This window comes from Lethenteron reissneri, chromosome 64 (assembly GCF_015708825.2).
Source record: "Lethenteron reissneri isolate LAM-NWPU_2019-01 chromosome 64, ASM1570882v1, whole genome shotgun sequence".
Classification (NCBI taxonomy): domain Eukaryota; kingdom Metazoa; phylum Chordata; class Hyperoartia; order Petromyzontiformes; family Petromyzontidae; genus Lethenteron; species Lethenteron reissneri.
Window position 1 is genome coordinate 13,054,570 of NC_083842.1, and position 27,843 is coordinate 13,082,412.

At 52.6% G+C, this 27,843-nt stretch overlaps 1 protein-coding gene across 3 annotated transcripts in view; it reads right to left on the minus strand.

The window, feature by feature from the left end:
- Window positions 1-16,925, minus strand: part of LOC133359255 (receptor-type tyrosine-protein phosphatase S-like) — a 228,283-nt gene extending 211,358 nt beyond the window's left edge. For all 3 annotated transcript variants that reach the window (XM_061577733.1, XM_061577734.1, XM_061577732.1), the window contains exon 1: window positions 16,789-16,925. In XM_061577733.1, the coding sequence (XP_061433717.1) occupies window positions 16,789-16,873 (85 nt within the window). In that variant the 5' untranslated portion in view covers window positions 16,874-16,925. The remainder of the gene's footprint in view (window positions 1-16,788) is intronic.
- Between the last annotated feature and the right edge of the window lie 10,918 nt (window positions 16,926-27,843).

Consider the following 27,843-nt stretch of genomic DNA (forward strand, 5'->3'; position numbering starts at 1 on the left):
CAGATGCCACAAATCTCACGGATATCACGCTCAAAGATCTCAAAGATCTCACCAGATCTCACACTCGCAGATGCCACGAATCTCACAGATCTCACCAGATCTCACGCTCGCAGATACCACGGATATCACAGATGTCACGCTCAAAGATCTCGCAGATCTCACCAGATCTCACGCTCGCAGATACCACGGATATCACAGATATCACGCTCAAAGATCTCACCAGATCTCACCAGATCTCACGCTCGCAGATCCCACGGATCTCACGGATGTCACGCTCAAAGATCTCACAGATCTCACCAGATCTCACGCTCGCAGATGCCACGGATCTCACAGATGTCACGCTCAAAGATCTCGCAGATCTCACCAGATCTCACGCTCGCAGATGCCACGGATCTCACAGATGTCACGCTTAAAGATCTCAAAGATCTCACCAGATCTCACGCTCGCAGATGCCACGGATCTCACAGATGTCACGCTTAAAGATCTCGCAGATCTCACCAGATCTCACGCTCGCAGATGCCACGGATTTCACAGATGTCACGCTTAAAGATCTCGCAGATCTCACCAGACCTCACGAATCTCACGGATGTCACGCTCAAAGATCTCACCAGATCTCACGCTCGCAGATACCACGGATCTCACAGATGTCACGCTCAAAGATCTCGCAGATCTCACCAGATCTCACGCTCGCAGATACCACGGATATCACAGATGTCACGCTCAAAGATCTCGCAGATCTCACCAGATCCCACGAATCTCACAGATGTCACGCTCAAAGATCTCGCAGATCTCACCAGATCTCACGCTCGCAGATACCACGGATATCACAGATGTCACGCTCAAAGATCTCGCAGATCTCACCAGATCTCACGCTCGCAGATGCCACGAATCTCACAGATGTCACGCTCAAAGATCTCACAGATCTCACCAGATCTCACGCTCGCAGATGCCACGAATCTCACAGATCTCACCAGATCTCACGCTCGCAGATACCACGGATATCACAGATGTCACGCTCAAAGATCTCGCAGATCTCACCAGATCTCACGCTCGCAGATGCCACGAATTTCACGGATGTCACTCTCTAAGATCTCGCAGATCTCACCAGATCTCACGCTCGCAGATCTCACAGATGTCACGGATGTCACGCTCAAAGATCTCGCAGATCTCACCAGATCCCACGAATCTCACGGATGTCACTCTCTAAGATCTCGCAGATCTCACCAGATCTCACGCTCGCAGATCTCACAGATGTCATGGATGTCACGCTCAAAGATCTCACAGACCTCACCAGATCTCACGCTCGCAGATCCCACGAATCTCACAGATGTCACGCTCAAAGATCTTGCAGATCTCACCAGATCTCACGCTCGCAGATACCACGGATATCACAGATGTCACGCTCAAAGATCTCGCAGATCTCACCAGATCTCACGCTCGCAGATGCCACAAATCTCACGGATATCACGCTCAAAGATCTCAAAGATCTCACCAGATCTCACGCTCGCAGATGCCACGAATCTCACAGATCTCACCAGATCTCACGCTTGCAGATACCACGGATATCACAGATGTCACGCTCAAAGATCTCGCAGATCTCACCAGATCTCACGCTCGCAGATACCACGGATATCACAGATATCACGCTCAAAGATCTCACCAGATCTCACCAGATCTCACGCTCGCAGATCCCACGGATCTCACGGATGTCACGCTCAAAGATCTCACAGATCTCACCAGATCTCACGCTCGCAGATGCCACGGATCTCACAGATGTCACGCTCAAAGATCTCGCAGATCTCACCAGATCTCACGCTCGCAGATGCCACGGATCTCACAGATGTCACGCTTAAAGATCTCAAAGATCTCACCAGATCTCACGCTCGCAGATGCCACGGATCTCACAGATGTCACGCTTAAAGATCTCGCAGATCTCACCAGATCTCACGCTCGCAGATGCCACGGATCTCACAGATGTCACGCTTAAAGATCTCGCAGATCTCACCAGACCTCACGAATCTCACGGATGTCACGCTCAAAGATCTCACCAGATCTCACGCTCGCAGATACCACGGATCTCACAGATGTCACGCTCAAAGATCTCGCAGATCTCACCAGATCTCACGCTCGCAGATACCACGGATATCACAGATGTCACGCTCAAAGATCTCGCAGATCTCACCAGATCTCACGCTCGCAGATACCACGGATATCACAGATGTCACGCTCAAAGATCTCGCAGATCTCACCAGATCTCACGCTCGCAGATACCACGGATATCACAGATGTCACGCTCAAAGATCTCGCAGATCTCACCAGATCTCACGTTCGCAGATACCACGGATATCACAGATGTCACGCTCAAAGATCTCACCAGATCTCACCAGATCTCACGCTCGCAGATGCCACGGATCTCACAGATGTCACGCTCAAAGATCTCGCAGATCTCACCAGATCTCACGCTCGCAGATGCCACGGATCTCACAGATGTCACGCTCAAAGATCTCGCAGATGTCACCAGATCTCACGCTCGCAGATGCCACGAATCTCACAGATGTCACGCTCAAAGATCTCACAGATCTCACCAGATCTCACGCTCGCAGATGCCACGGATCTCACAGATGTCACGCTCAAAGACCTCGCAGATCTCACCAGATCTCACGCTCGCAGATGCCACGGATCTCACGGATGTCACGCTCAAAGATCTCACAGATCTCACCAGATCTCACGCTCGCAGATGCCACGGATCTCACAGATGTGACGCTCAAAGATCTCGCAGATCTCACCAGATCTCACGCTCGCAGATGCCACGGATCTCACGGATGTCACGCTCAAAGATCTCGCAGATCTCACCAGATCTCACGCTCGCAGATGCCACAAATCTCACGGATGTCACGCTCAAAGATCTCACAGATCTCACCAGATATCACGCTCGCAGATGCCACGGATCTCACAGATGTCACGCTTAAAGATCTCACAGATCTCACCAGATATCACGCTCGCAGATCCCACGAATCTCACGGATGTCACGCTCAAAGATCTCACAGATCTCACCGATGTATCCCCCTGGCCAAGGTTTCCCCACCGCCCACTGGGGCAAGGAAAACAAGACAACGCACGAGTGGAGAGAACGGTGACGCGCAGGAGCGAAAACGGGGTACAAAAATAATAGAAAAAAAGCGAGATGTAAAAAAAAAGATTTAAAAAAGTTAAATAAAATAAATTTCGATTTAAAGCTTCCGTGACTGCAGGGATTCATATTCTTGGTTCTTTCGGTAAAGTCACGTAGAAGGAAAATAATAAAATAATACAAATATAAAACAATAAGTGTTAAAAAAAATTCTAAATAATGAACTTTTTAAAAATATATATCTATCCCGTCATTTTTTAAACAATATTCGTTCCGAGCAATTATAATCATGTTTTACATTCGGAGGCGCATCGATTGGCCTATCGCTATGACCACGGTGGTATTCTTCGGCTCACGGGCAAGGCCCGCGCGCGAGGAATCTCCCCGTGGAAGTGACGATCAATTTGCCTCTTGACAATCCCTACTTCGTTTCGCGCTATAAATGCTCGTGGCAAAACACAATTATATTTACTCTTTGGTTCTTTCGGTAAAGTCACGTATAAAGATAAAATAATAAATTAAATAATAGCGCACGACGTTTCGATTGCAACACAAGCAATCATCATCAGGTATAAATGAAATAGCGACATAAAATCTAACCAGAAAACTATAGACAGACATATAAGCAGACAGATATCACCAAGATACATAGAGAGAGAGAGAGTAACACACAGGCACAGAGAGGGAGATCGTCTCTGTGGCGAGGCCTTAAATAGACAGAGGGGGGCGGGGGCGGAGAGAGGGAGGGGTTAGAGAAAAAATTAACACAATTATATTTGCCTGCAACAAGCGACGATGCCAATTATGAATAGCAGCAACAGTAATAGCGATGTGGATTCATCATCCACGAAGAGATGGCCGATGGCTTTCCGCAAGCCTGCGTCCAGCAGTGGATAGATGGTGGCCGATGCTGCTGCTGATGAAATGTTCATCTCTTCGCCTAGCGCATGCTCCACCTTCGCAGCGATTTCGAAGAATTGTACCGATTCAATCCCAACACCATTTGGTGAGAGCGTGGCTAAAGGGTTGACCACGTGAACCAGAGGTCGCAAACGGGTTTTGATTCCTTACCCGTACCCGTACCCGGCCGCACCAGGGTCGCAATGAGTGACAAATGGTGACTCACCAGTGACTCACGGCCTACCCGTACCCGTACCCGGCCGCACCAGGGTCGCAAACGGGTACCCGTACCCTACCCGATACCCGGCTACCCGTACCCGGCCGGGTATCGGGTAGGGTACGGGTATCGGGTACCCGATTGCGACCTCTGCGATGAAGCCACGTTGCAGGCACGGGTGGGTTGATTCTAGGAACTTGAATTGTGAGAAGAGACAAGACGTTGGGAAATGAGTGACAAACAGTTACTCACCAGTGACTCACGGCCTACCCGTACCCGTACCCGGCCGCACCAGGGTCGCAAACGGCTACCCGTATCCGTACCCGGCCGGGTACGGGTAGCCGGGTATCGGGTAGGGTACGGGTATCGGGTACCTGGTTGCGACCTCTGACGTTAACCCATTACCGCAACAAAATAAAAACATGACTTAAGCTGGAGGAATCCGACGAGCTATGAAGCTCTTTAATCACAGACGGAGTCAGCACGTGACAACAACAACAACAACATAGTAAACAGACAGCCTCCACGAGCAACACGGAGTGAGGAGGAGGCTATTAATTCTAGATTTGAAGCTTTCGTGACTGCAAGGATTCATATTCTTAGGTTTTTTCGGTAAAGTCACCATGTAGGTAAAAAATTTTAAATTTATAAAAGTAAAATAAAAATAAAATAAAAATCACGACGTTTCGGAGGCAACACAAGCTTCCGTCTTCAGGCAGGACCGTCACAGCACGATTGCTGTAATCAAGTGAGAAAAAAACTAATAATGAGGCGGAGGCCTTCATCCAGTAGTGGATTGTCAACGGGCTGCGGTTATCACGATCATCTCACAGGCACACGGGGAGCGCACCGAACCGCGAGGACCGACGCTCGCTCAGCCCGAAATCTTCGAAAATTCCCCAGAAAATCCGAAATTCCGTAGTCCCACCAGAGCCGCCCCTGCCCACCGCACCCCCCCCCCCCCGCCTCCGGACTGACACCCACGGCGGTCTGATTAACGCAGCGGCCGACAATCTGCTGCGATGAAGACGAGGTCGCTCCGGCCTGCAGGGTTCAAACGCATTTAGATTAATTGCGCTAATGTGAAGTGACTTGGAAGGATTTGACGGCGGTGGTGTAGGGGTAAAAAAAAGGCAAGCGAGCGTTGCACCGTAAAAAAAAATTTAATATCGGCTAAATCTAAGTAATTAAAAACGTAGAACGGATGGGGGGGGGGGTATAAAGAACACAATTAATTAATGTGACAAGCGGCGGGCACGTCGATTGTTCGGTGGGGGGAGAATCGTCTGAACCGCTTCACCTGGCACGTCAGCGAGGTTTCAGAAAAATAAAAAATAATTTAAAAATTTAAAAATGTAAGCGGCGACTTTGACTCTTAATTGCCAAACCGACGGTGCTTATCTGAAAGCACGTAAAATTGCAAGTGGCAGACGGGAAAATAAATTGGTCCCAGGAGGTGAAACACTGAAGGACTCTTTCTCACCTGCAAAAAAAAAAAACCACCACCCTGCTACGCGAGAAGATAAAAATAAACGTTGCAAAGACGTCTTTTACAGCCCGGCGTTTCTTTCCATCTATATATATTTTCTGTATAGATTTTTTTTCTCCTCTCTCTCTCTCAAATATTTCTCGCCACGGTTGCGGGTCGTTGACCTACAGCTGCGATGCGTCGACTTGAGATGGCCTCACGGGGCCGGGACGGGCGCGTGAATGTCATGCGCAAGACGGCCACACGCACACAAGCACGGAAAAAATCAAATCAAATTTGCGCAAACTTCTTGGGGACGCGGTGGGGGGGGGGGTTGTGGAGGGAACATCAGCTGCCTAGGAGTGAGACGCAGCAAATGTTTACAGGCGGGAGAGGACCGGGCAGCCAGGCAGCCAGCCAGGCACCCAGCCAGGCAACCTACGATCAAGGCAGCGAGCGCGTGAGCGAGCGAGCGAGCGATGGCGCGAGCGCGTGATGGATCGCGCTGGCAACTCGCGCGCTCCGATCGAATGAGGCCGTGGATTCCACGCGGTGGGGAGCGGTCGCACTGAATGCAACCGCTCATTAAATCGGTCGTCGGGTTTGCGATGCGGGCAGCTTCGCTCCCATGCCCCCTGCCCCCCCCGACTCTCGGTGGCTAATCGCGGTGGAGATCGGTGCAGGTGGGTGGGGGAAGGAGGGCGAGCATCAGGGGTTGCGGCTCGGCCTAATGAGGCCAGCGTCGCGTGAACAAGAAGCGCGCGGCGTGGCGTGCGGGCGCGGAGAGATAAGCCGGCCTCCGTTTGTAAACGATGAGCCGGGTGGTGCGCAACTCAATGAGGAGGAGCTGCCCCCCCCCCACAACCCCCCCCCTCACCCCCCTCCTCGACCGGCCCCCCCCCACCAGCGTTTGAATGAGCTGGGCAACCTGCTGAGGCTTTATCCGCCAGAGCTCACCTCTCCCTTCTCCCTCCCGTCTCTCTCTCCCCAGACGTGTGTTACAATTGTAATCGATGGGCTCCCATTGCTACGATGTTCGCTCCAAAAAACCGCTGAATGCTATCGCCCCCCCCCCAACACACACACACACACATCCGCCCTCCCCCGTACCCCCCCCCCCATCCCGTTACCAGTGCCGGACGAAGCTAGCGCGGGGCCTGTAGCATTATATTCTTAGGTTGTTTCAGTAAAGTCACCAGGTAGGTAAAACATTAAAATTAATCAAAGTAAAATAAAATAAAAATCACGACGTTTCGGAGGCAACACAAGCTTCCGTCTTCAGGTGGAACCGTCACAGCCACGACAGCTGTATCAAGTAAATGAGAGATTGCAGGAGCTACCACTCCGTTTATATAATGGTACCATTACGTGACTTTACCGAAAAAACCTAAGAATATGAATCCTTGCAGTCACGAAAGCTTCAAATCTAGAACTTGTAGCATTATGTTATAGAGGAGCTCTAAATAAATAAAGAAATAACAAACTCGCAAAGATTAAAACACACACGTTTTTGTTACACGCACAGTAAAGCAATTGCATTTTTGTTCATTTGCTACACGGCTTAAGATAATACAACAAATGGATGATCTTAAACACTCTCCAGTCGTTCGTAAAAGTTGAAGGCAGAGTCACCGCACCGGAATTGATCGCTTGAAAGCATTCAGCGCTGGGACCCTTGAAAGGGCGGCGGTGCCCTTAGCAGATGTAGCTACTACTACATATGTAGTAGTACATATATGTAGTACATATGTAGTAGTAGCTACACTACTACATATGTAGTAGTGTAGCTACTACTACATATGTAGTAGCTACTACTACTACATATGTCGTAGTACATCCTGACCCCTGACGGCGCCTGCTGCTGTATATGTGGAGTCTGCGTGTCTCATCATCATCATCACGGTGGCTAGATGTTAACTACCTCGCCTGGTATACAGGAGGTCGTGGGTTCGATCCTGACCCCTGACGACGTCTGCTGTATATTTGGAGTCTGCGTATCTCATCATCATCATCACGGTGGCTAGGAGATGTTAACTATCTCGCCTGGTACGCAGGAGGTCGTGGGTTCGATCCTGACCCCTGACGATGCCTGCTGCTGTATATGTGGAGTCTGCGTGTCTCATCATCATCATCACGGTGGCTAGGAGATGTGAACTACCTCGCCTGGTGTACAGGAGGTCGTGGGTTCGATCCTGACCCCTGACGGCGCCTGCTGTATATGTGGAGTCTGCGTGTCTCATCATCATCATCACGGTGGCTAGATGTTAACTACCTCGCCTGGTATACAGGAGGTCGTGGGTTCGATCCTGACCCCTGACGGCGCCTGCTGCTGTATATGTGGAGTCTGCGTGTCTCATCATCATCATCATCACGGTGGCTAGGAGATGTGAACTACCTCGCCTGGTACACAGGAGGTCGGCGGTTTCGATCCCGACCCCCTGACGACGCCTGCTGTATATGTGGAGTCTGCGTGTCTCATCATCATCATCACGGTGGCTAGGAGATGTTAACTCCCTCGCCTGGTACGCAGGAGGTCGTGGGTTCGATCCTGACCCCTGACGACGTCTGCTGTATATGTGGAGTCTGCGTATCTCATCATCATCATCACGGTGGCTAGAAGATGTGAACTACCTCGCCTGGTACGCAGGAGGTCGGCGGTTTCGATCCCGACCCCCTGACGACGCCCAGATCGTGCAGGCGAACCCCGACTCACGCGAAACCGCGCTCGCGTGAGAGCACACGGAACCTCCCCAGCCCACCGCGCGCTCCGAGGCCTTGCCGTGCGCGCGTCCAGCTTGTGCCGCACGCAAATCGTCTTCCGGCGAGCGCCGGGCGCGGCGCGCGCCGGACATCGCCATGGGGGGAGGCGGAGGCAAGGGCCCCCCCACTGAGTCACGAGCAACCCGGTCATCACAAGCGATAGGCTCAGCGAAATGGGCTACATCATCGTCGTCGTCGTCGTCGGCTTCGTCGCCACGCGGACATGCATAGCAGCGGCCAGGTGCTGCGCTCGAAACGCACGACGTCGATTCTAAACGTGGAGCTTCTATCGTGGCGTGCGCGACTGCTCCGAGAGAAATCGGCGAATGACGAGGTTTGACAGTGTTGCGTGTCGCAGGCACGAATGGCCGGAGGTAAACTTGGGAGGCGTGCAGCTCAAATTCTGCGTCACTCGAAATGCCTCGGTGGCGGGAAGGGGAGCCTGTACAGTGGGCTACACCAACACAGAGACTCATAGAGACTCATAGAGATACACAGAGACTCATAGAGATACACATAGACTCAGGGAGATACACAGAGACTCACAGAGATACACAGAGACTCAGGGAGATACACAGAGACTCATAAAGATACACAGAGACTCATAGAGATACATACACATATAGATGCTTAGAGATACACACACACTCATAGAGATACACAGAGACTCAGGGAGATACACAGAGACTCAGGGAGATACACAGAGACTCATAGAGATACACAGAGACTCAGGGAGATACACAGAGACTCACAGAGATACACAGAGACTCAGAGATACACATAGACTCATAGAGACACACAGAGACTCAGAGATACACAGAGACTCAGGGAGATACACAGAGACTCATAGAGATACACAGAGACTCAGGGAGATACACAGAGACTCACAGAGATACACAGAGACTCACAGAGATACACATAGACTCATAGAGACACACAGAGACTCAGAGATACACAGAGACTCAGGGAGATACACAGAGACTCATAAAGATACACAGAGACTCAAGGAGATACACAGAGACTCAGGGAGATACACAGAGACTCAGGGAGATACACAGAGACTCATAGAGACACACAGAGATACACAGAGACTCTTAGAAACTCATAGAGACACACAGAGACTCTTAGAAACTCATAGAGATACACAGAGACTCAGGGAGATACACAGAGATACACACAGACTCATAGAGATACACAGAGACTCAGGGAGATACACAGAGACTCAGGGAGATATACAGAGACTCAGGGAGATACACAGAGACTCACAGAGACGCATGGAGACCGGGTGGAAAAACTGAGCTCTAATTAGTTTTGTACGCCACGATTCTCGGCCATCTGGCCCCAAGCGAACGTGTCCCGGGGGGGGGGGAGAGAAAACAGAAAGAAGCGGGGAGACAGGTGGCCAACTCTGGTCGGCTTGACGCTCTCGGTGCCACGCGGCACGGGGTGGGGCGGAGACGGAGCGGCGGCGTCCTCCGCGCTCACGGAGCGAGCGGAACGCCGCCACCGCCGCCGCCGCCGCCGCCGCATCGAACTGAACCGAAGCCGAGAGCGATGCGGCTCGCGGGAAGAGCATCAGAATCAGATAATTGTATTTTTACCCTTCTATCTGGCAACAAAACTGACACCTTTTTTACAAGGAGTCATGTTTGCATAGACCACAATACCTGCAGTCATAATGCAAACAAAAAACATAACTCTGTATGCACTGTCCTTGAAGTTGATTGGTCCACACCCGAGACAGCTTTCCTTAGAGCCTAGTCTCACATGGTGTTGGACCAGATGACGCCAAAAGGCGCACAACTCAAAGACAATGCACCGTCAGAGTATGAGAGCTCGGGGTAAGCATTTACACCATTGGAACCTCATTTGCCAGTAAACAATATGATAATTGTTTTTTTACCCTTCTATCTGGCAACAAAACTGACACCTTTTTTACAAGGAGTCATATTTGCAAAGACCACAATACCTGCAGTCATAATGCAAACAAAAAACACAACTCTGATAATGTATGCACTGTCCTTGAAGTTGATTGGTCCACACCCGAGACAGCTTTCCTTTTTACTGGCAAATGAGGTTCCAATGGTGTAAAAGCATCAGAATCAATTGAATTGAAACTGCGGGAGGAATCCGATGAGCTATGAAGCTCTTTCCTCCCACCCCCCCCCCCCCCCACAGATGTCCAGTCGGGGGGGGGGGGGGCACGGGGTAAGAACGATACAACAACAAACACAATTGGAGAAAACACGCACAAATAAAACCAAAACCATCCCCCCATCTTACCAGGCAAAGCCCCATTGAGGTCTTAACTTAATTTTCAAAAGAGACCCTGGCTGTCACAAATGGTAGCCGCTCAATGAAGTGGCTTCATCATCATCATCGCGTGGAAATTTATATCAAATATTCTAAACGCCGTGACGTTGATTCTAAATGTGCAGGGGAAAACCGGAGGACCCGGAGAAAAAAAATCCACGCGACCACGGGGAGACACCGCAAACTCCAAATATACAGCAGCAGGCCTCAGCGTCGGGCTCGAACCCACGACCTCCTGCGTACCAGGCGAGGTAGTTCACATCTCCTAGCCACCGTGATGATGATGAGAGAGAAAAACACGCTAACTCCAAATATACAGCAGGCATCGTCAGGGTCGGGATCGAACCCACGACCACCTGTATACCAGACGAGGTAGTTAACATCTCCTAGCCACCGTGATGATGATGATGATGAGAGAGACACAAATTCCAAATATACAGCAGGCGTCAGGGTCGGGATCGAACCCACGACCACCTGTATACCAGGCGAGGTAGTTAACATCTCCGAGCCACCGTGATGATGATGAGAGAGACACCGCAAACTCCAAATATACAGCAGCAGGCATCGTCAGGGTCGGGATCGAACCCACGACCTCCTGTATACCAGGCGAGGTAGTTAACATCTCCTAGCCACCGTGATGATGATGAGAGAGAGACACGCAAACTCCAAAGATACAGCAACAGGCGTCAGCGTCGGGATCGAATCACGACCACCTATATACCAGGCGAGGTAGTTAACATCTCCTAGTCACCGTGATGATGATGATGATGAGAGAGACACCGCAAACTCCAAATATACAGCAGCAGGCATCATCAGGGTCGGGATCGAACCCTGACCTCCTGTATACCAGGCGAGGTAGTTAACATCTCCTAGCCACCGTGATGATGATGAGAGAGAGACACGCAAACTCCAAAGATACAGCAACAGGCGTCAGCGTCGGGATCGAATCACGACCACCTATATACCAGGCGAGGTAGTTAACATCTCCTAGTCACCGTGATGATGATGATGATGAGAGAGACACCGCAAACTCCAAATATACAGCAGCAGGCATCATCAGGGTCGGGATCGAACCCTGACCTCCTGTATACCAGGCGAGGTAGTTAACATCTCCTAGCCACCGTGATGATGATGAGAGAGAGACACGCAAACTCCAAAGATACAGCAACAGGCGTCAGCGTCGGGATCGAATCACGACCACCTATATACCAGGCGAGGTAGTTAACATCTCCTAGCCACCGTGATGATGATGATGATGAGAGAGACACCGCAAACTCCAAATATACAGCAGCAGGCATCATCAGGGTCGGGATCGAACCCTGACCTCCTGTATACCAGGCGAGGTAGTTAACATCTCCTAGCCACCGTGATGATGATGAGAGAGCGGCCAGAGAGAGAGAGAGATAAGAGAGACTGTGAGAGCGGCGGTGGTGGTGGTGGTGGTCGTGGGGTAGCGGTTGTGTAGCGGTTAGCGCGCACTGCGCTACGAACCCGGCGCACCCGAGTTCGCTACCCGCTCACGGCCACCAACACCGGTGATGATTAGAATCTGACTCGGCCTCAAATGAGTACCTGGTGCGGCGGTGGTGAGAGAGAGAGAGAGCGCGCACCCGTGCGTGCGTAGCGTTTGCGAGAGGTGAGGAGAGAAAGAGAGCGAGCGAGAGAGTGACCGAGAGGTGGGAGTTTACGTAAAGCAAAGTTATTTTTAAAAAATATACGAAATGATGAACGAAGCAAAGTGCCGACTACACCGAGCATCTTCTTGTTCCCACTGATCGTAAAAAAAAGAGAGAGAGGCCAAGAGAGAGGGAGAGAGAGCGGGCGACCGTGCATGGCCAGCGTTTGAGAGAGGGGAAAAGGAGGAGAGAGAAAGAGAGAGAGGCAAAGAGAGAATGAGAGAGCGAGAGGGAGAGCACGATCGTGCATGCGTAACGTTTGATGCAACTGCACACACGCGCACGCACACGTGCACACACGCGTGCACACACACGCGCACGCACGCACACGCACGCACACACGCGTGCACACACACGCACACACACGCGTGCACACACACGCACACACACGCGTGCACACACACGCGCACGCACGCACACGCACGCACACACGCGTGCACACACACGCACGCACACACGCGTGCACACACACGCACACACACGCGTGCACACACACACGTGCACACACGCACGCACACACACACGCACACACACGCACACACACGCGTGCACACACACACGTGCACACACGCACGCACACACACACGCACACACACACACACGCACACACACACACGTGCACACACACACGCACACACGCACACGCACACACGCACACACACGCAAGCACACACACGCACGCACACGCGTGCACACGTGCACACACACGCACACACACACACACGCACGCGCGCACGCACGCACACACACACACACGCACGCGCACGCACACACACGCACACACACACGCACGCGCACGCACGCACAAGCACCTCGGGGCCCTTCTCTGTTGGTGTGGCCAAGGGTTTGGCAGCGTAGCCGCGTAATAACTTTACCGATGTTGTTTGTTTATCGTACGGAAAGCACGGCGGGTGAGGTGGAGCAAGGTAGGTAGGTGGTGGTGGTGGTGGGGGGGGGCCGAGGGAATAGGCAACCCACGCGGCGCGCGCGGTGCAGAGTTGCCGGCGGAGACGATTTGGCGCGGCTCGTGGGAACGTGACGACTCATCGTTGTTTGCTACTACGCACGGGGTCATCTCCCGATGAAGGGTAAAGCCGCGTCGACGATTTATTATCCGGCGATGGCACGACCGCTTCCCGGCGTTATCCGGCGGTGACCCCCCCCGGTGTCCGATGGGGCGAAGCCGGCAAGACTCCGAAGGCTGCGAAACCAGGCCCGGCGATGGGCCACCGTGTCGCGTGACAACATCAACAACAATAACAACAACATAGTAGTAGTAGGTTTTTACCCTTTTAAACTGCTACAAAACTGACACCTTTGTACCAGTTTAAAAGGGTAAAAACCTACTACTAGATTTTGCCACTGGTACAAGAGATCTCATAGTGAATAACAACAACAATAACAACAACAATAACAACAAAAGTGGCTACGCTTGATTTCCGGTGTCAAATATGATGGATATACACACACACGGAACATTATACAGCACGTACAACGATGAGAAGAGTGCGTGCGATGTGGGGAGCGGTAGCGTGGTGGCGTTTAGCGCTGCGCTGCGAACCCGGCCAACGCCGGTGACGTTCGTCTCGACCGGTCGTGGGCCTCCCCCTAGGTCGACTCGGCCGCGAATGAGTAGCCGGTGCGGTGTGCGAACATCGCCACTGGGGAGACAAAGGCGGCCGGGCGCGGTGTTTGCCAACCTGCCCCCCCCACCTCGTGTGTCGTGCCGGCCTTCGTAGGTGCTGCTCGCTAACAGCACTTGCCCCAACAGTCTGTTCAGGCTATACGGGTGGGGGGGGATCTTTGTCTCTTTTTGTTCACTGGTGTGCGGTCCAAGCCGGTGCAATGAGTCTGAAGAGATTCTCGGTTTGAAGCTTTCGTGACTGCAAGGATTCATACTCTTGGGTTTTGTCGGTAAAGTCACGTAGGTAAAAAATATAAAATAATCTATTATTATTTTCACTTTTTATTTTTATTTTTAAAAAAATAATCTATTATTTTTATTTTATGAAAAAAAAATAGATGTTTTTATGTTATAAAAAATCATCTATTATTACTTTTATTTTATAAAAAAATCGATTTTAATTTTTATTTTTTATAACAAAAAATAATAGTCTATTATTATTTTTATTTTATTTCAAAAAATCTAGTTTTTTATTTTATTTTATAAAAAATAATCTATTTTTATTTTTTACCTACGTGACTTTACCGAAGAAACCTACGAGTATGAGTCTGAAGAGGCGGTGCGGGTCGTGCAGCACCGCCGGTGCGGTGCGCGACCCCGACGGCGCTCGGCGGTGAGGGGGGTGCAGGGAGTGCACCGCTGGGACTGTGCAGAGCACCACGGCGAAGGGAAATGCAGCGGTGCAGCACCACGGTGAAGTTAACGCGGTGTTGTTGTGCACAGTGTGCTGTGTGTGTGCTGTGTGCAGGCTGTGTGTGTGTGCTGTGTGTGTGTGTGTGCTGTGTGTGTGCTGTGTGCAGTGTGTGTGTGTGCTGTGTGCAGTGTGTGTGTGTGCTGTGTGTGTGTGCTGTGTGTGTGTGCTGTGTGTGTGCTGTGTGTGTGTGTGCTGTGTGTGTGCTGTGTGCAGTGTGTGTGTGTGCTGTGTGTGCAGTGTGTGTGTGTGCTGTGTGTGTGTGCTGTGTGTGTGTGCTGTGTGTGTGCTGTGTGTGTGCTGTGTGCAGTGTGTGTGTGTGCTGTGTGTGTGTGTAGGCTGTGTGTGTGCAGGCTGTGTGTGTAGGCTGTGTGTGTGTGTAGGCTGTGTGTGTGCAGGCTGTGTGTGTAGGCTGTGTGTGTGTGTAGGCTGTGTGTGTGTGTAGGCTGTGTGTGTGCAGGTTGTGTGTGTGTGTGCTGTGTGTGTGTGCAGTGTACAGGCTGTCTGCAAGCTGTGCTGCAGGCTGTGTGTGTAGGCTGTGTGTGTAGGCTGTGTGTGTAGGCTGTGTGTGGTGCAGACTGTGTGTGTGTGTAGGCTGTGTGTCTGCAGGCTGTGTGTGTGCAGGCTGTGTGCGTGCAGGCTGTGTGTGTGCAGGCTGTGTGTGTGCAGGCTGTGTGTGCGTGCAGGCTGTGTGTATGCAGGCTGTGTGCTGTGTGTGTGTGCTGTGTGTGTGCTGTGTGTGTAGGCTATGTGTGTGTGTAGGCTGTGTGTATGTGCAGGCTGTGTGTGTGTGCAGGCTGTGTGTGTGTAGGCTGTGTGTATGTGTGCTGTGTGTGTAGGCTGTGTGTATGTGTGCTGTGTGTGTAGGCTGTGTGTGCGCTGTGCGTGTGTGCTGTGTGTGTGATGTGTGTGTGCTCTGTGTAGGCTGTGTGTGTGTGCTGTGTGTGTGTGTGCTGTGTGTGTGTAGGCTGTGTGTGTGCTGTGTGTGTGCTCTGTGTAGGCTGTGTGTGTGTGCTGTGTGTGTGTGCTGTGTGTGTGCTGTGTGTGTGCTGTGCGTGTGTGTGCTGTGTGTGTATGTGTGCTGTGTGTAGGCTGTGTGTGTGTGCTGTGTGTGTGTGTGTGTGCTGTGTGTGTGCTGTGTGTGTATGTGTGCTGTGTGTAGGCTGTGTGTGCTGTGTGTGTGTGCTGTGTGTGTCTGTGCTGTGTGTGTGCTGTGTGTGGTACTATGTGTAGGCTGTGTGTGTGCTGTGTGTGTGTGTGCTGTGTGTGCTGTGTGTGTGTGTGCTGGTGTGTGTGTTGCTGTGTGTGTGCTGTGTGTGCTGTGTGTGTGTGCTGTGTGTGCTGTGTGTGTATGCTGTGTGTGTGGTGTGTGCTGGTGTGTGCTGTGTGTGTGTGCTGTGTGTGCTGTGGGTGTGTGTGTGCTGTGTGTGTGTGATGTGTGTGTGTGTACTGTGTGTGTGTGCTGTGTGTGCTGTGTGTGTGTGTTGTGTGTGCTGTGTGTGTATGCTGTGTGTGTGTGTGTGCTGTGTGTGTGTGCTGTGTGTGCTGTGTGTGTGTGCTGTGTGTGTGTGCTGTGTGTGTGTGCTGTGTGTGTGTGCTGTGTGTGTGTGTGCTGTGTGTGCTGTGTGTGTGTGCTGTGTGTGCTGTGTGTGTGTGCTGTGTGTGCTGTGTGTGTGTGCTGTGTGTGTGTGTGTGCTGTGTGTGTGTGCTGTGTGTGTGTGCTGTGTGTGTGTGCTGTGTGTGTGTGTGCTGTGTGTGCTGTGTGTGTGTGCTGTGTGTGCTGTGTGTGTGTGCTGTGTGTGTGTGTGTGCTGTGTGTGTGTGCTGTGTGTGCTGTGTGTGTGTGCTGTGTGTGTGTGCTGTGTGTGTGTGTGCTGTGTGTGCTGTGTGTGTGTGTGCTGTGTGTGCTGTGTGTGTGTGCTGTGTGTGTGTGCTGTGCGCCGCACTCACTCTCTGCGAGCACCACCAGGCCGGCCACCAGCAGCGTCGCCGCGGCAACGCCGACCGCCAGCCTCCCGTTGCCAGGCAACGCCATCGCGGGGCGTCACGGCAACCCGCGTGGGGTGGGGTGGTGGAGAGGGGAGGGGTTGGGGGGGTGGTGGGGGGAGGGGTTGGGGGGTGGTGGGGGGAGGGGGTGGTGGAGAGGGGAGGGGTTGGGGGGGTGGTGGGGGGAGGGGTTGGGGGGTGGTGGGGGGAGGGGGTGGTGGAGAGGGGAGGGGTTGGGGGGGTGGTGGGGGGAGGGGTTGGGGGGTGGTGGGGGGAGGGGGTGGTGGAAAGGGGAGGGGTTGGGGGGGGGTGGTGGGGGGAGGGGTTGGGGGGTGGTGGAGAGGGGTGGGGGGGGTGGTGGTGGGGGAGGGGTTGGGGGGTGGTGGGGGGAGGGGGAGGGGTTGGGGGGTGGTGGAGAGGGGAGGGGTTGGGGGGGTGGTGGGGGGAGGGGTTGGGGGGTGGTGGGGGGAGGGGGTGGTGGAGAGGGGAGGGGTTGGGGGGGTGGTGGGGGGAGGGGTTGGGGGGTGGTGGGGGGAGGGGGGGTGGTGGAAAGGGGAGGGGTTGGGGGGGGGTGGTGGGGGGAGGGGTTGGGGGGTGGTGGAGAGGGGTGGGGGGGGTGGTGGTGGGGGGAGGGGTTGGGGGGTGGTGGGGGGAGGGGGAGGGGTTGGGGGGTGGTGGAGAGGGGAGGGGTTGGGGGGGTGGTGGGGGGAGGGGAGGGGTTGGGGGGTGGTGGGGGGAGGGGTGGGGGGGGTGGTGGAGAGGGGAGGGGTTGGGGGGGGTGGTGGTGGTGGGGGGAGGGGTTGGGGGGGTGGTGGTGGAGAGGGGTGGAGGGGTTGGAGAGGGGAGGGGTTGGGGGGGGTGGTGGTGGAGAGGGGAGGGGTTGGGGCGGGTGGTGGAGAGGGGAGGGGTTGGGGGGGGTGGTGGAGAGGGGAGGGTTGGGGGGGTGGGGGGAGGGGTTGGGGGGGGGTGGTGGAGAGGGGAGGGGTTGGGGGGGGTGGAGAGGGGAGGGGTTGGGGGGGGTGATGGAGAGGGGAGGGGTTGGAGGGGGGTGATTGGGCAAGGGGGGCGGGGTGATGATGGACGCCCGCAAACTCTTGCGCGCGGACGCGATGAGATGGGGATGCGTTGCGATGCGTTCGCCGAATTCTCTTCGCGATTGAATGAGGATAGTGGTAGGCTGAGTCGGGGGTTGGATTGGTTGGTTGGGGGGGGGGGCTGTGGAGTGAAGGGGGGGGGGCACCGGTGACGATGTGAGTGGGAGTAGAAATTGAAGGCGGGGTTTGCTCGGATGTGACGGGCGACCAATCGCAAACCTGGAAAGACAAGAGATGGGGGGGGGGGCGAGAGAGAGATGGAGAGAGAGGGGGAGAAGGGGGGGGGTACAAAAAAATCAAATTATACAAAGATGAGTGTCGCGAGCGATTTCCCTTCATAATCCCCGACGAGATTTTGGAGGAGCGGCTCCCGTGTACACACACAAACGCACGCGCGCTCGCTCGCTCGCTCACACGAGCGCGCACGGCACTCAATCAACTCGAAGCCGTATTAGGTCAGACCTTGCTGGTAATTTACCCAGGGATTCTACGCCTCGGATTTCAGTCGCTCCGTTTGCACAGAGGCTGGTTTGGCTGTGGAGGAGAGTGGGGGCGTGTAGATTGTGCGTGTGTGTCTGTAGTGTGTGTAGTGTGTGTGTGTAGTGTGTGTGGTATGTGTGTGTGGTGTGTGTGTGTAGTGTGTGTGTGTAGTGTGTGTGTGTAGTGTGTGTGTGGTGTGTGTGTTGTGTGTGTGTCTGTAGTGTGTCGGTAGTGTGTGTGTGTCTGTAGTGTGTGTGTGTGGTGTGTGTCTGTAGTGTGTGTGTGGTGTGTGTCTGTAGTGTGTGGTGTGTGGTGTGTCTGTAGTGTGTGTGTGGTGTGTGTAGTCTGTGTGTCTGTAGTGTGTGTCTGTAGTATGTGTGTGGTCTGTGTGTCTGTAGTGTGTGTAGTGTGTGTGTGTAGCTGTAGTGTGTGTGTGTAGTGTGTGTCTGTAGTGTGTGTGTCTGTAGTGTGTGTGTGGTGTGTGTGTGTAGTGTGTCTGTAGTGTGTGTGTGTAGTGTGTGTGTAGTGTGTGTGTCTGTAATCTGTGTATGTGGTGTGTTTGTAGTGTGTGTGTGTCTGTAGTGTGTGTGTAATGTGTGTCTGTAGTGTGTGTGTAGTGTTTTGTGTAGTGTGTGTGTCTGTAATGGGTGTGTCTGTAGTGTGTGTGTGGTGTGTGTGTGTAGTGTGTCTGTAGTATGTGTGTCGGTAGTGTGTGTGTCTGTAGTGTGTGTATTTGTGTGTTGGTAGTGTGTGTGTCGGTGATGTCACCATGGAGCTTGTGCCAGGCTATGTGCACGTTAAGGTCCTGTGAAGTGTTGAACGCCCGCTGGCAGGAGATCACGGGGCAGACCCAGGTGTCACGGGTCGATTGACTGAGATGACTGGCTGATGCACCACCTGTGCCCCCTACTGTGCCAACTTGCTGTCCTTTAGCACCCGGCGCTCCACTCGTTGTTGTGAGCGTCGCTCCTCCGCCCTCCGTTGTTGCAGGAGGGCGAATGCCTCCAACTGCCCAGTAGCGTCCTTCACGAGCCTCCTCCACTGAGGCCGATCTTGACACCGCTGGTACCAGTCGTCGGCAAGTCCACTCAGCTCCACATCCTTTTGTACCACATCACTCCATCTCTTCTCTAGCCCATGCCGTGCCCGTTTAGCCCCCTCGATCCGGCCGAACAAAAGCTGTTAAGGCATGCGGTAGCTGGGCATGCGGGCTACATGGCCCAGCCAACGCAGCCTTGCCTTCCGAAGAAGCTCACCGATGGGGCCTTGTCCAGATCTTTCAAGGATTTGTGAGCTCCTCACACAATCCAGCCTGATTAAACCCAGGATGGATCGTAGGCAGGCCAGCCTAAATGATTCTAACCGGCGAAGATGTTCCATTAGGGGGGGGTCCACGTTTCGCAAGCGTAGAGAAGGGAGGGCATGACCGTGGCCGACAAGACCCAAAGCTTCGTGTGGAGTGACAGACCAGGTAGCAGCCACACCGCGCTACGCAGCCGATGAAAAGGTAATGCCGCTCGACTGATTCGGGAGTGAGACCTCTGCTGTCAAACCGGAGCCGGTCATGAGCACACTGCCCAGGCGTAGAAAACTCTCCACTCTCTCCACAACTGCCCCATGGGGGTGGAGTGTCTGATGGCACAAAATACTCAGGCAGACACAGAGACACAACCAACACACACAGACCCCCACACATGGGGACCCAAACACACACAGGCACAACAACAACCGCCATTCGCCACTAAGTGGCGGTGACGTCACCACGACGCTTGTGCCAGGCCATGTGCACCTTGAGGCCACGTGAAGTGTCGAACGCCTGCTGGCAGGAGGTCACGGGGCAGACCCAGATGCCACGGGTCGACTGACTGAGATGACCGAGATGACCGAGATGACTGGCTGATGCACCACCTGTGCCCCCTACTGTACCAACTTGCTGTGCTTTAGCCACCCGGCGCTCCGCTCGTTGTTGTAAGCGTCGCTCCTCCGCCCTCCGTTGTTGTTGGAGGGCGACTGCCTCCAACTGCCCAGTAGCGTCATTCACGAGCCTCCTCCACAGAGGCCGATCTTGACAACGCTGGTACCAGTCATCGGCAAGTCCACTCAGCTCCACGTCCTCCTGTACCACATCACTCCATCTCTTCTCTATCCCGTGCCGCGCCCGTTTTGTCTCCCTAGTGGCAATGTTTACACACCGCACCAGGTACTCATTTAAGGCTGAGTCGACCTAGGCGAGGCCCGAGACCGGTTCAGATCATCGTCGCTGGGTGTTGGCCGTGAGCGGGAATCGAACCCGTGCCGCCGGGTTCATAGCTTAGCGCAGCGCGCTAACCGCTACCACTACCGCACAGACAGACACACACCCAACACCACGCACCAACACACACACACACTCACACTCCGTGTCAGCTCTCCTCCCCCCACTTCTCCCCTCTCCCGCTCTCAATTCCGCTTTGTTTAGATCTCTCGCCCAGGCTGATCTCTCCCCAATTCCGATCCAACACCTCGCTGTTGGTCGGTGGCTTTGAACGAACGCACAACGCGTCTTCCTGGCCTGCAGGCTGACTCCACATGCAAAGACAAAGATTCCCCAGCCGCACCCGCCCCCCTCTCCCCCTTGCCCTCCCCGTATCGCCTTCGCGAGACCGCTGGGGCAAGTGCTGTTGGCGAGCACCTATTGAGGCCGGCACGGTTACACACGAGGGGTGGGTGGCCAGCACCACAACACACAAAGATTCCCCCGTATAGCCTGAACACACAGGTGGGGCAAGTGCTGTTAGCGAGCACCTATTGAGGCCGGCACGGTTACACACGAGGGGTGGGTGGCCAGCACCACAACACACAAAGATTCCCCCGTATAGCCTGAACACACGGTGGGGCAAGTGCTGTTAGCGAGCACCTATGAAGGCCGGTACAGTTACACGAGGGGGGTGGGTGGCCGACACTACGCCCGGCCGCCTTTGTCTCCCCAGTGGCGATGTTCGCGCACTGCACCAGGTACTCATTTGAGGCTGAGTCGACCGAGGGGGAGGCCCAGGGCCGGTTCAGATAATCGTCACTGTGGTGTTGGCCGTGAGCTGGGAATCGAACTCGGGTCCGCTTGCCGGGTTTGTTAGCGGTTAACACGCTAACCGCTGCACCACCGCTCCAAAGATAACAAAGATCCCCCGTATAGCCTGAACAGACTGTAGGGGCAAGTGCTATTAGCGAGCACCTATGAAGGCCGGCACGGCACCCGAGGGGGTGGGTGGCCAGCACCACGCCCGACCGCCTTTGTCTCCCCAGTGGCGATGTTTTACACATCGCGCCAGGTACTCGTTTGAGGCTGAGTCGACCTAGGGGAGGCCCAGGACCGGTTCAGATAATCGTCACTGTGGTGTTGGCCGTGAGCGGGAATCGAACTCGGGTCCGCTTGCCGGGTTTGTTAGCGGTTAACACGCTAACAGCTGCACCACCGCTCCACACACAGAGACACGCACAGACAGACACGCGCACGCACGCGCACGCAGATCCGTTTCAAGTGGAATCTGAAGCCTTCCCGGGTCTCCCCGCTCTGGTCGATACGGTCGTAAATGACTGTCCGTGTCAGTGTGCAAACATTAGCGCTGGGAAACACACAGACAGCCGAGGCCGCGCCTGCCGTTAACATGAGGTGCTCCAGATGTCTTGTGACCCCCCCCGCCCCACCCCCTACAATGAATTGACCTCTTTGGTTATTTCGGTGAAGTCACGTAGAAGGAAAATGAATTAAATAATGGAGTACGACGTTTCGATTGCAACACAAGCAACCGTCATCAGGTAGAACTACATTTGAGAGAGAGAGAGACAAAACACAGACAGGGAGACACACACAGACAGACACACAAGCAGAGAGAGACAACACAAAGACACACAGAGAGAGACACACAAGCAGAGACGCACAGAGAGAGACAACACAGAGACACACAGAGAGAGACACACACAGAGAGAGAGACACACAGAGACACACAGAGACACACACAGAGAGACACACAAGCAGAGACACACAGAGAGAGACACACAGAGACACACAGAGAGAGACAACACAGAAACACACACAGAGACACACAGAGAGAGACAACACAGAGACACAGAGAGAGAGAGAGACACACACAGAGAAAGAGACGGAGACACACACACAGAGAGAGACACACCGAGAGAGACAACACAGAGACACACAGAGAGAGACAACACAGAGACACACAGAGAGAGACAACACAGAGACACACAGAGAGAGACACACAGAGACACACAGAGAGAGACAACACAGAGACACAGAGAGAGAGACACACAGAGAGAGAGACACACAGAGACACACAGAGAGAGACACACACAGAGACACACAGAGAGAGACACACACAGAGACACACAGAGAGAGACACACAAGCAGAGACACACAGAGAGAGACAACACAGAGACAGAGAGAGAGAGAGAGACACACACATAGAGACACGCAGAGAGAGACACACAGAGAGAGACACACAAGCAGAGGCACACAGAGAGAGACAACACAGAGACACACAGAGAGAGACACACACAGAGAGACACAGAGAGAGACAACACAGAGACACACCGAGAGAGACACAACACAGAGACACACAGAGAGAGACAACACAGAGACACACAGAGAGAGAGACAACACAGAGACACACAGAGAGAGACAACACAGAGAGACACAGAGAGAGACACAACACAGAGACACACAGAGAGACACACACAGAGACACACAGAGAGAGACAACACAGACACACAGAGAGAGACAACACAGAGACACACAGAGAGAGAGACAACACAGAGACACACAGAGAGAGAGACAACACAGAGACACACAGAGAGACACACACAGAGACACACAGAGAGAGAGACAACACAGAGACACACAGAGAGAGACAACACAGAGACACACAGAGAGAGAGACAACACAGAGACACAGAGAGAGAGAGACAACACAGAGACACACAGAGAGAGAGACAACACAGAGACACACAGAGAGAGAGACAACACAGAGACACACAGAGAGAGAGACAACACAGAGACACAGAGAGAGAGACACACACAGAGAGAGAGACACACAGAGACACACAGAGAAAGACACACACAGAGACAACACAGAGAGAGACACACAGACAGACACACAGAGAGAGAGAGAGACACACACAGAGAGAGAGACACACAGATACACACAGAGAGAGACACACAGAGAAAGACACACAAGCAGAGACACACAGAGAGAGACAACACAGAGACACACAGAGAGAGACAACACAGAGAGACACAGAGAAAGACACACAAGCCGGGTTCGTAGCGCAGCGTAGCGCTAACCGCTACACTACACTGCGTAACGCTTCCACATAGAGCTCCCCCCCCCAAAAAAAAACAAGTGTATTTTTATAATTTGTGCATGGTGTACAGTCTTGAAAGTACCCACATGGCAAATTTCAAGTTTGTTGCATGTCGGGAAGTACGCTAAACATTTTGAACAGACACATAATCACAGCTTTCCCTTTCATATCTATGGAGATAACCCCGTGAGCCACGCTGCGGCTCTTGACTCGGGTACAACCGCAAACAAAACAAAAACAGGAACAAGAAAACATCTTAAAGTGACTACACGCAACAGAAAAATCCAGGGCAGAAACAGCGAAGTCTTCCAGAACAAAAACACCGCGCTTCAATGCCGAGTGAAAAAATCTCAGATGGGGCTTCGCTTGCGAGGATGTGGACGGTGTTGTATCTGCGGGTGTTCGGGCCATTCGTGTTTGCCCCGCTTGTACTCATACTCTTAGTTCTTTCGGTAAAGTCACCAAGTAGGTAAAAAATTAAATTAAAATTAATAAAAATAAGAAAAATCACGACGTTTCGGAGGCAACACAAGTCTCCGTCATCAGGTGGGGGACCGTCACAGCCAGATTTGCTGCATCAAGTGAGGCAGGGATTCCAAGATGCAAGCTCTTAAATACAATTATTCTTTGGTTCTTTCGGTAAAGTCACGTATAAAGAAAAAATAATAAATTAAATAATAGCATACGACGTTTCGATTGCAACACAAGCAATCATCATCAGGTATAATGAAATAGCGACATAAATCTAACCAGAAAAATTATAGACAGACATATAAGCAGACAGATATCACCAAGATACACAGAGCGGGCAACACAGGTACAGAGAGGGGTGATCGTCTCTGTGGTGTGGCCTTAAATAGACAGAGGGGGGGTGGAGGCAGCGAGAGGGAGGGGGGGTTAGAGACAAAATTTACATGTCAATGAGTACAACAAAAAGGAGTGAGCAGGCTTAGGGAGAGAAAGAGACACACTAAAATTAAATAACCCAGCAAAGTATCGAAATGTTATGTAAAACGACACAGAGAGTCGGTCAACACACAATTAACGCATAGCCTGCTCGATTACGTATTTCAAAGATTTCTAAGTTAGAATTTAAGTGTGAAAATTTGTCTTTATACGTTGCTTTACCGAAAGAACCAAAGAATAATTCCTGCAGTCACGAAAGCTCCAAAGTTAAGACTCTTAACTACAAGTTAAGAGTCTTAACTACAAGTTAAGACTCTTAACTACAAGTTAAGGGGGAGGAGAGGTGGAAGAGCTTATCAGAATGTGGTAGCCAATGAATGAAACGATGAAATCACGACGTACTTTGCACCGATATCGAGTTTGTGTAACCGTTCTCATCCCCGCGCACCCGACTGGGAACATCCGTGGACAAAATAGCTTTATGGCTAATCGGATTCATCCTTGCAGTGCATACAATATTCTGAAGATTCTAATATTCGCGTCTGTTTTAAATGAAGCTTACTTCTAGATTTGAAGCTTTCGTGACTGCAATGATTCATATTCTTAGGTTTATTTCGGTAAAGTCACGTAGGTAAAACATCAAAATTAATAAAAATAAAATAAAGATCACGACGTTTCGGAGGCAACACAAGTCTCCGTCATCAGGTGGGACCGTCACAGCCAGATTAGCTGCATCAAGTGCCTCACTTGATGCAGCTAATCTGGCTGTGACGGAGACTTGTGTTGCCTCCGAAACGTCGTGATCTTTATTTTATTTTATTTTTATAAATTTTGATGTTTTACCTACGTGACTTTACCGAAAAAACCTAAGAATATGAAGCTTACTTGTAAAAGTTTTTGACAACTAAATCGAGGGAGGTGGTGGGGTGGGGGTCACAAGACATGTGAACCCACCACCCTCTGTACAGGCAAGCTAATAGTTTTGCTAACCACAAATCTCCCAACCCTCTTCGTGTGCCGTGCTGGAAACCGAACGGGTTGGTAGCAGCAGCGGGGGGGGTGCGGTGTTCTGTTTTCGAGAATGTTCCGTGAAGGTAAAAATCTGGTGGTCGCCTGCCTCGTAGCGCAGCGTCGCTAACCACTGCGCCACCGCTCCCCCTTCGTCATCATCATCATCACCACCACCACCGCCACACGTACGCATGCACCGTGGTTGCCGAGACGCTCACAAGCGTGCCCTTTCACGGGCACAGTGAGCGACATAGCCCGCCTTTAAAAACAACAACAATAATGATGATGATGCTATTCGTAACAAATAAAGAATAAAAGCACCCACGACACGGAGCCCATTAACGAGGTACAACCCCATTAGCGCCCCCGGCGATGATGATGTCGCGTCTCCTGGTCGTCGCACACGTTGGGACATCCTCACGCGCACGAGACAAAGACAAAGATTCCGCCCCCCACCCCCCACCCCCCCCCCGTTACAGCCACGTTCTGTCTACGCGACAACCCTCACTAGTTGGCTGTGTCGGGTGGTGGCGGGTTTTAACGACACATCTACACGATTTGAAGCTTTCGTGACTGCAAGGATTCATATTCTTAGGTTTTTTCGGTAAAGTCACGTAGGTAAAACATTGAAATTAAAAAAAGTAAAATTAAATAAAAATCACGACGTTTCGGAGGCAACACAAGTCTCCGTCATCAGGTGGGACCGTCACAGCCCGATTAGCTCAACTTGCATTTAAGGGATTACATCTTGAATCCTTGCCTCACTTGATGCATCAAATCTGGCTGTGACGGTCCCACCTGATGACGGAGACTTGTGTTGCCTCCGAAACGTCGTGATTTTTATTTCATTTTACTTTTATTAATTTCAATGTTTTACCTACGTGACTTTACCGAAAAAACCTAAGAATATACATCTACACGATCTAACCCATCAAACACCTCTATTGTGGAGCCTGTAACAGACCGCCGTTAGCGAGCCGCCCCTTATGAAGGCCGGAAGGGAACGGCATGGGGGTGGGTGGCCGGCACAACGCCCAGCCGCCTTTGTCTCCCCAGTGGCGATGTTTTTACGCACTACACCAGGTACTCGTTTGAGGCTGAGCAGACCTAGGGGAGGCCTAGGACCGGTGCAGATAATCATCATCAGTGGTATTGGTGGCCGTGAGCGGGAATGGAACTCGGGTCGCTGGGTCTGTAGCGCAGCATAGCGCTAACCGCTGCACCACCGCTCCCCAAAGATACAAAGATCTCCCGTATCGCCTTAACAGGATATGGGGGCAAGTGCTGTTAGCGAGCACCTATTAAGGCCAGCACAGCACACGAGGGGGTGGGTGGCCAGCACCACGGCCGGCCGCCTTCGTCTCCGTAATGACGATGTTTTTACGCACCACACCGGGTACTCCTTTGAGGCTGAGTCGACCTAGGGGAGGCCCAAGAGCAGTTCAGATAATCGTCGCTGATGTTGGCCGTGAGCGGGAATCAAACTCGGCGACCAACACCGGTGACAATTATCCTAACTGGGAGAGACAAAGGCGGCCGGGCGCTCGTATTGCTGGCCACGCACTCCCTCGTGTGCCGTGCCGGCCTTCTTAGCTGCTGCCACTAGCAAACAGCGCTTGCTCCCATGGTCTGTTGAGGCTTTATAGTCTTTGGAGTAGTAATCATCTGCCGTCTCAGTCAGTCAACCCGTGGCACCTGGGTCTGTCCCGTGACCTCCTGCAAGCGGGCGTTCGACACTTCACGTGGCCTTAACGTGCACACAGTGAAGAGCACTTGCGTCAAACAGTCTGTAACAGGCTGTACGGGGGTGGGCGGGGGGGGGGGTGTCTTTATCGTCGTTGTGAAAAGTCGTGGGGTGATTTTGGGCGAGCGGATTTCACGCGGGTTTCGTGCTCCTATTTATTTATGAAACGGCTGAGTGCGCTTAACGTCAACTGAGCAGAACCCCGAAGCTGAGCTGTCATGGGCAGTAGCGGGGGGGGGGGGGGGGGGAGTTGGTGGGTTTTTTTGTGTTTGATGGCCAAGCTGATGGGGACGCTGCAGTCAACCTTTAAGAGATTTGCCCACAAAGTCAAAGTTGGGCAAAGGTTCCCTTTCACCAGCGGTGGTAGTTACGATCTTTAAAAAATTAACCCGTAAAAACAAAGTTTTTCACTATAAATCCTTTATAT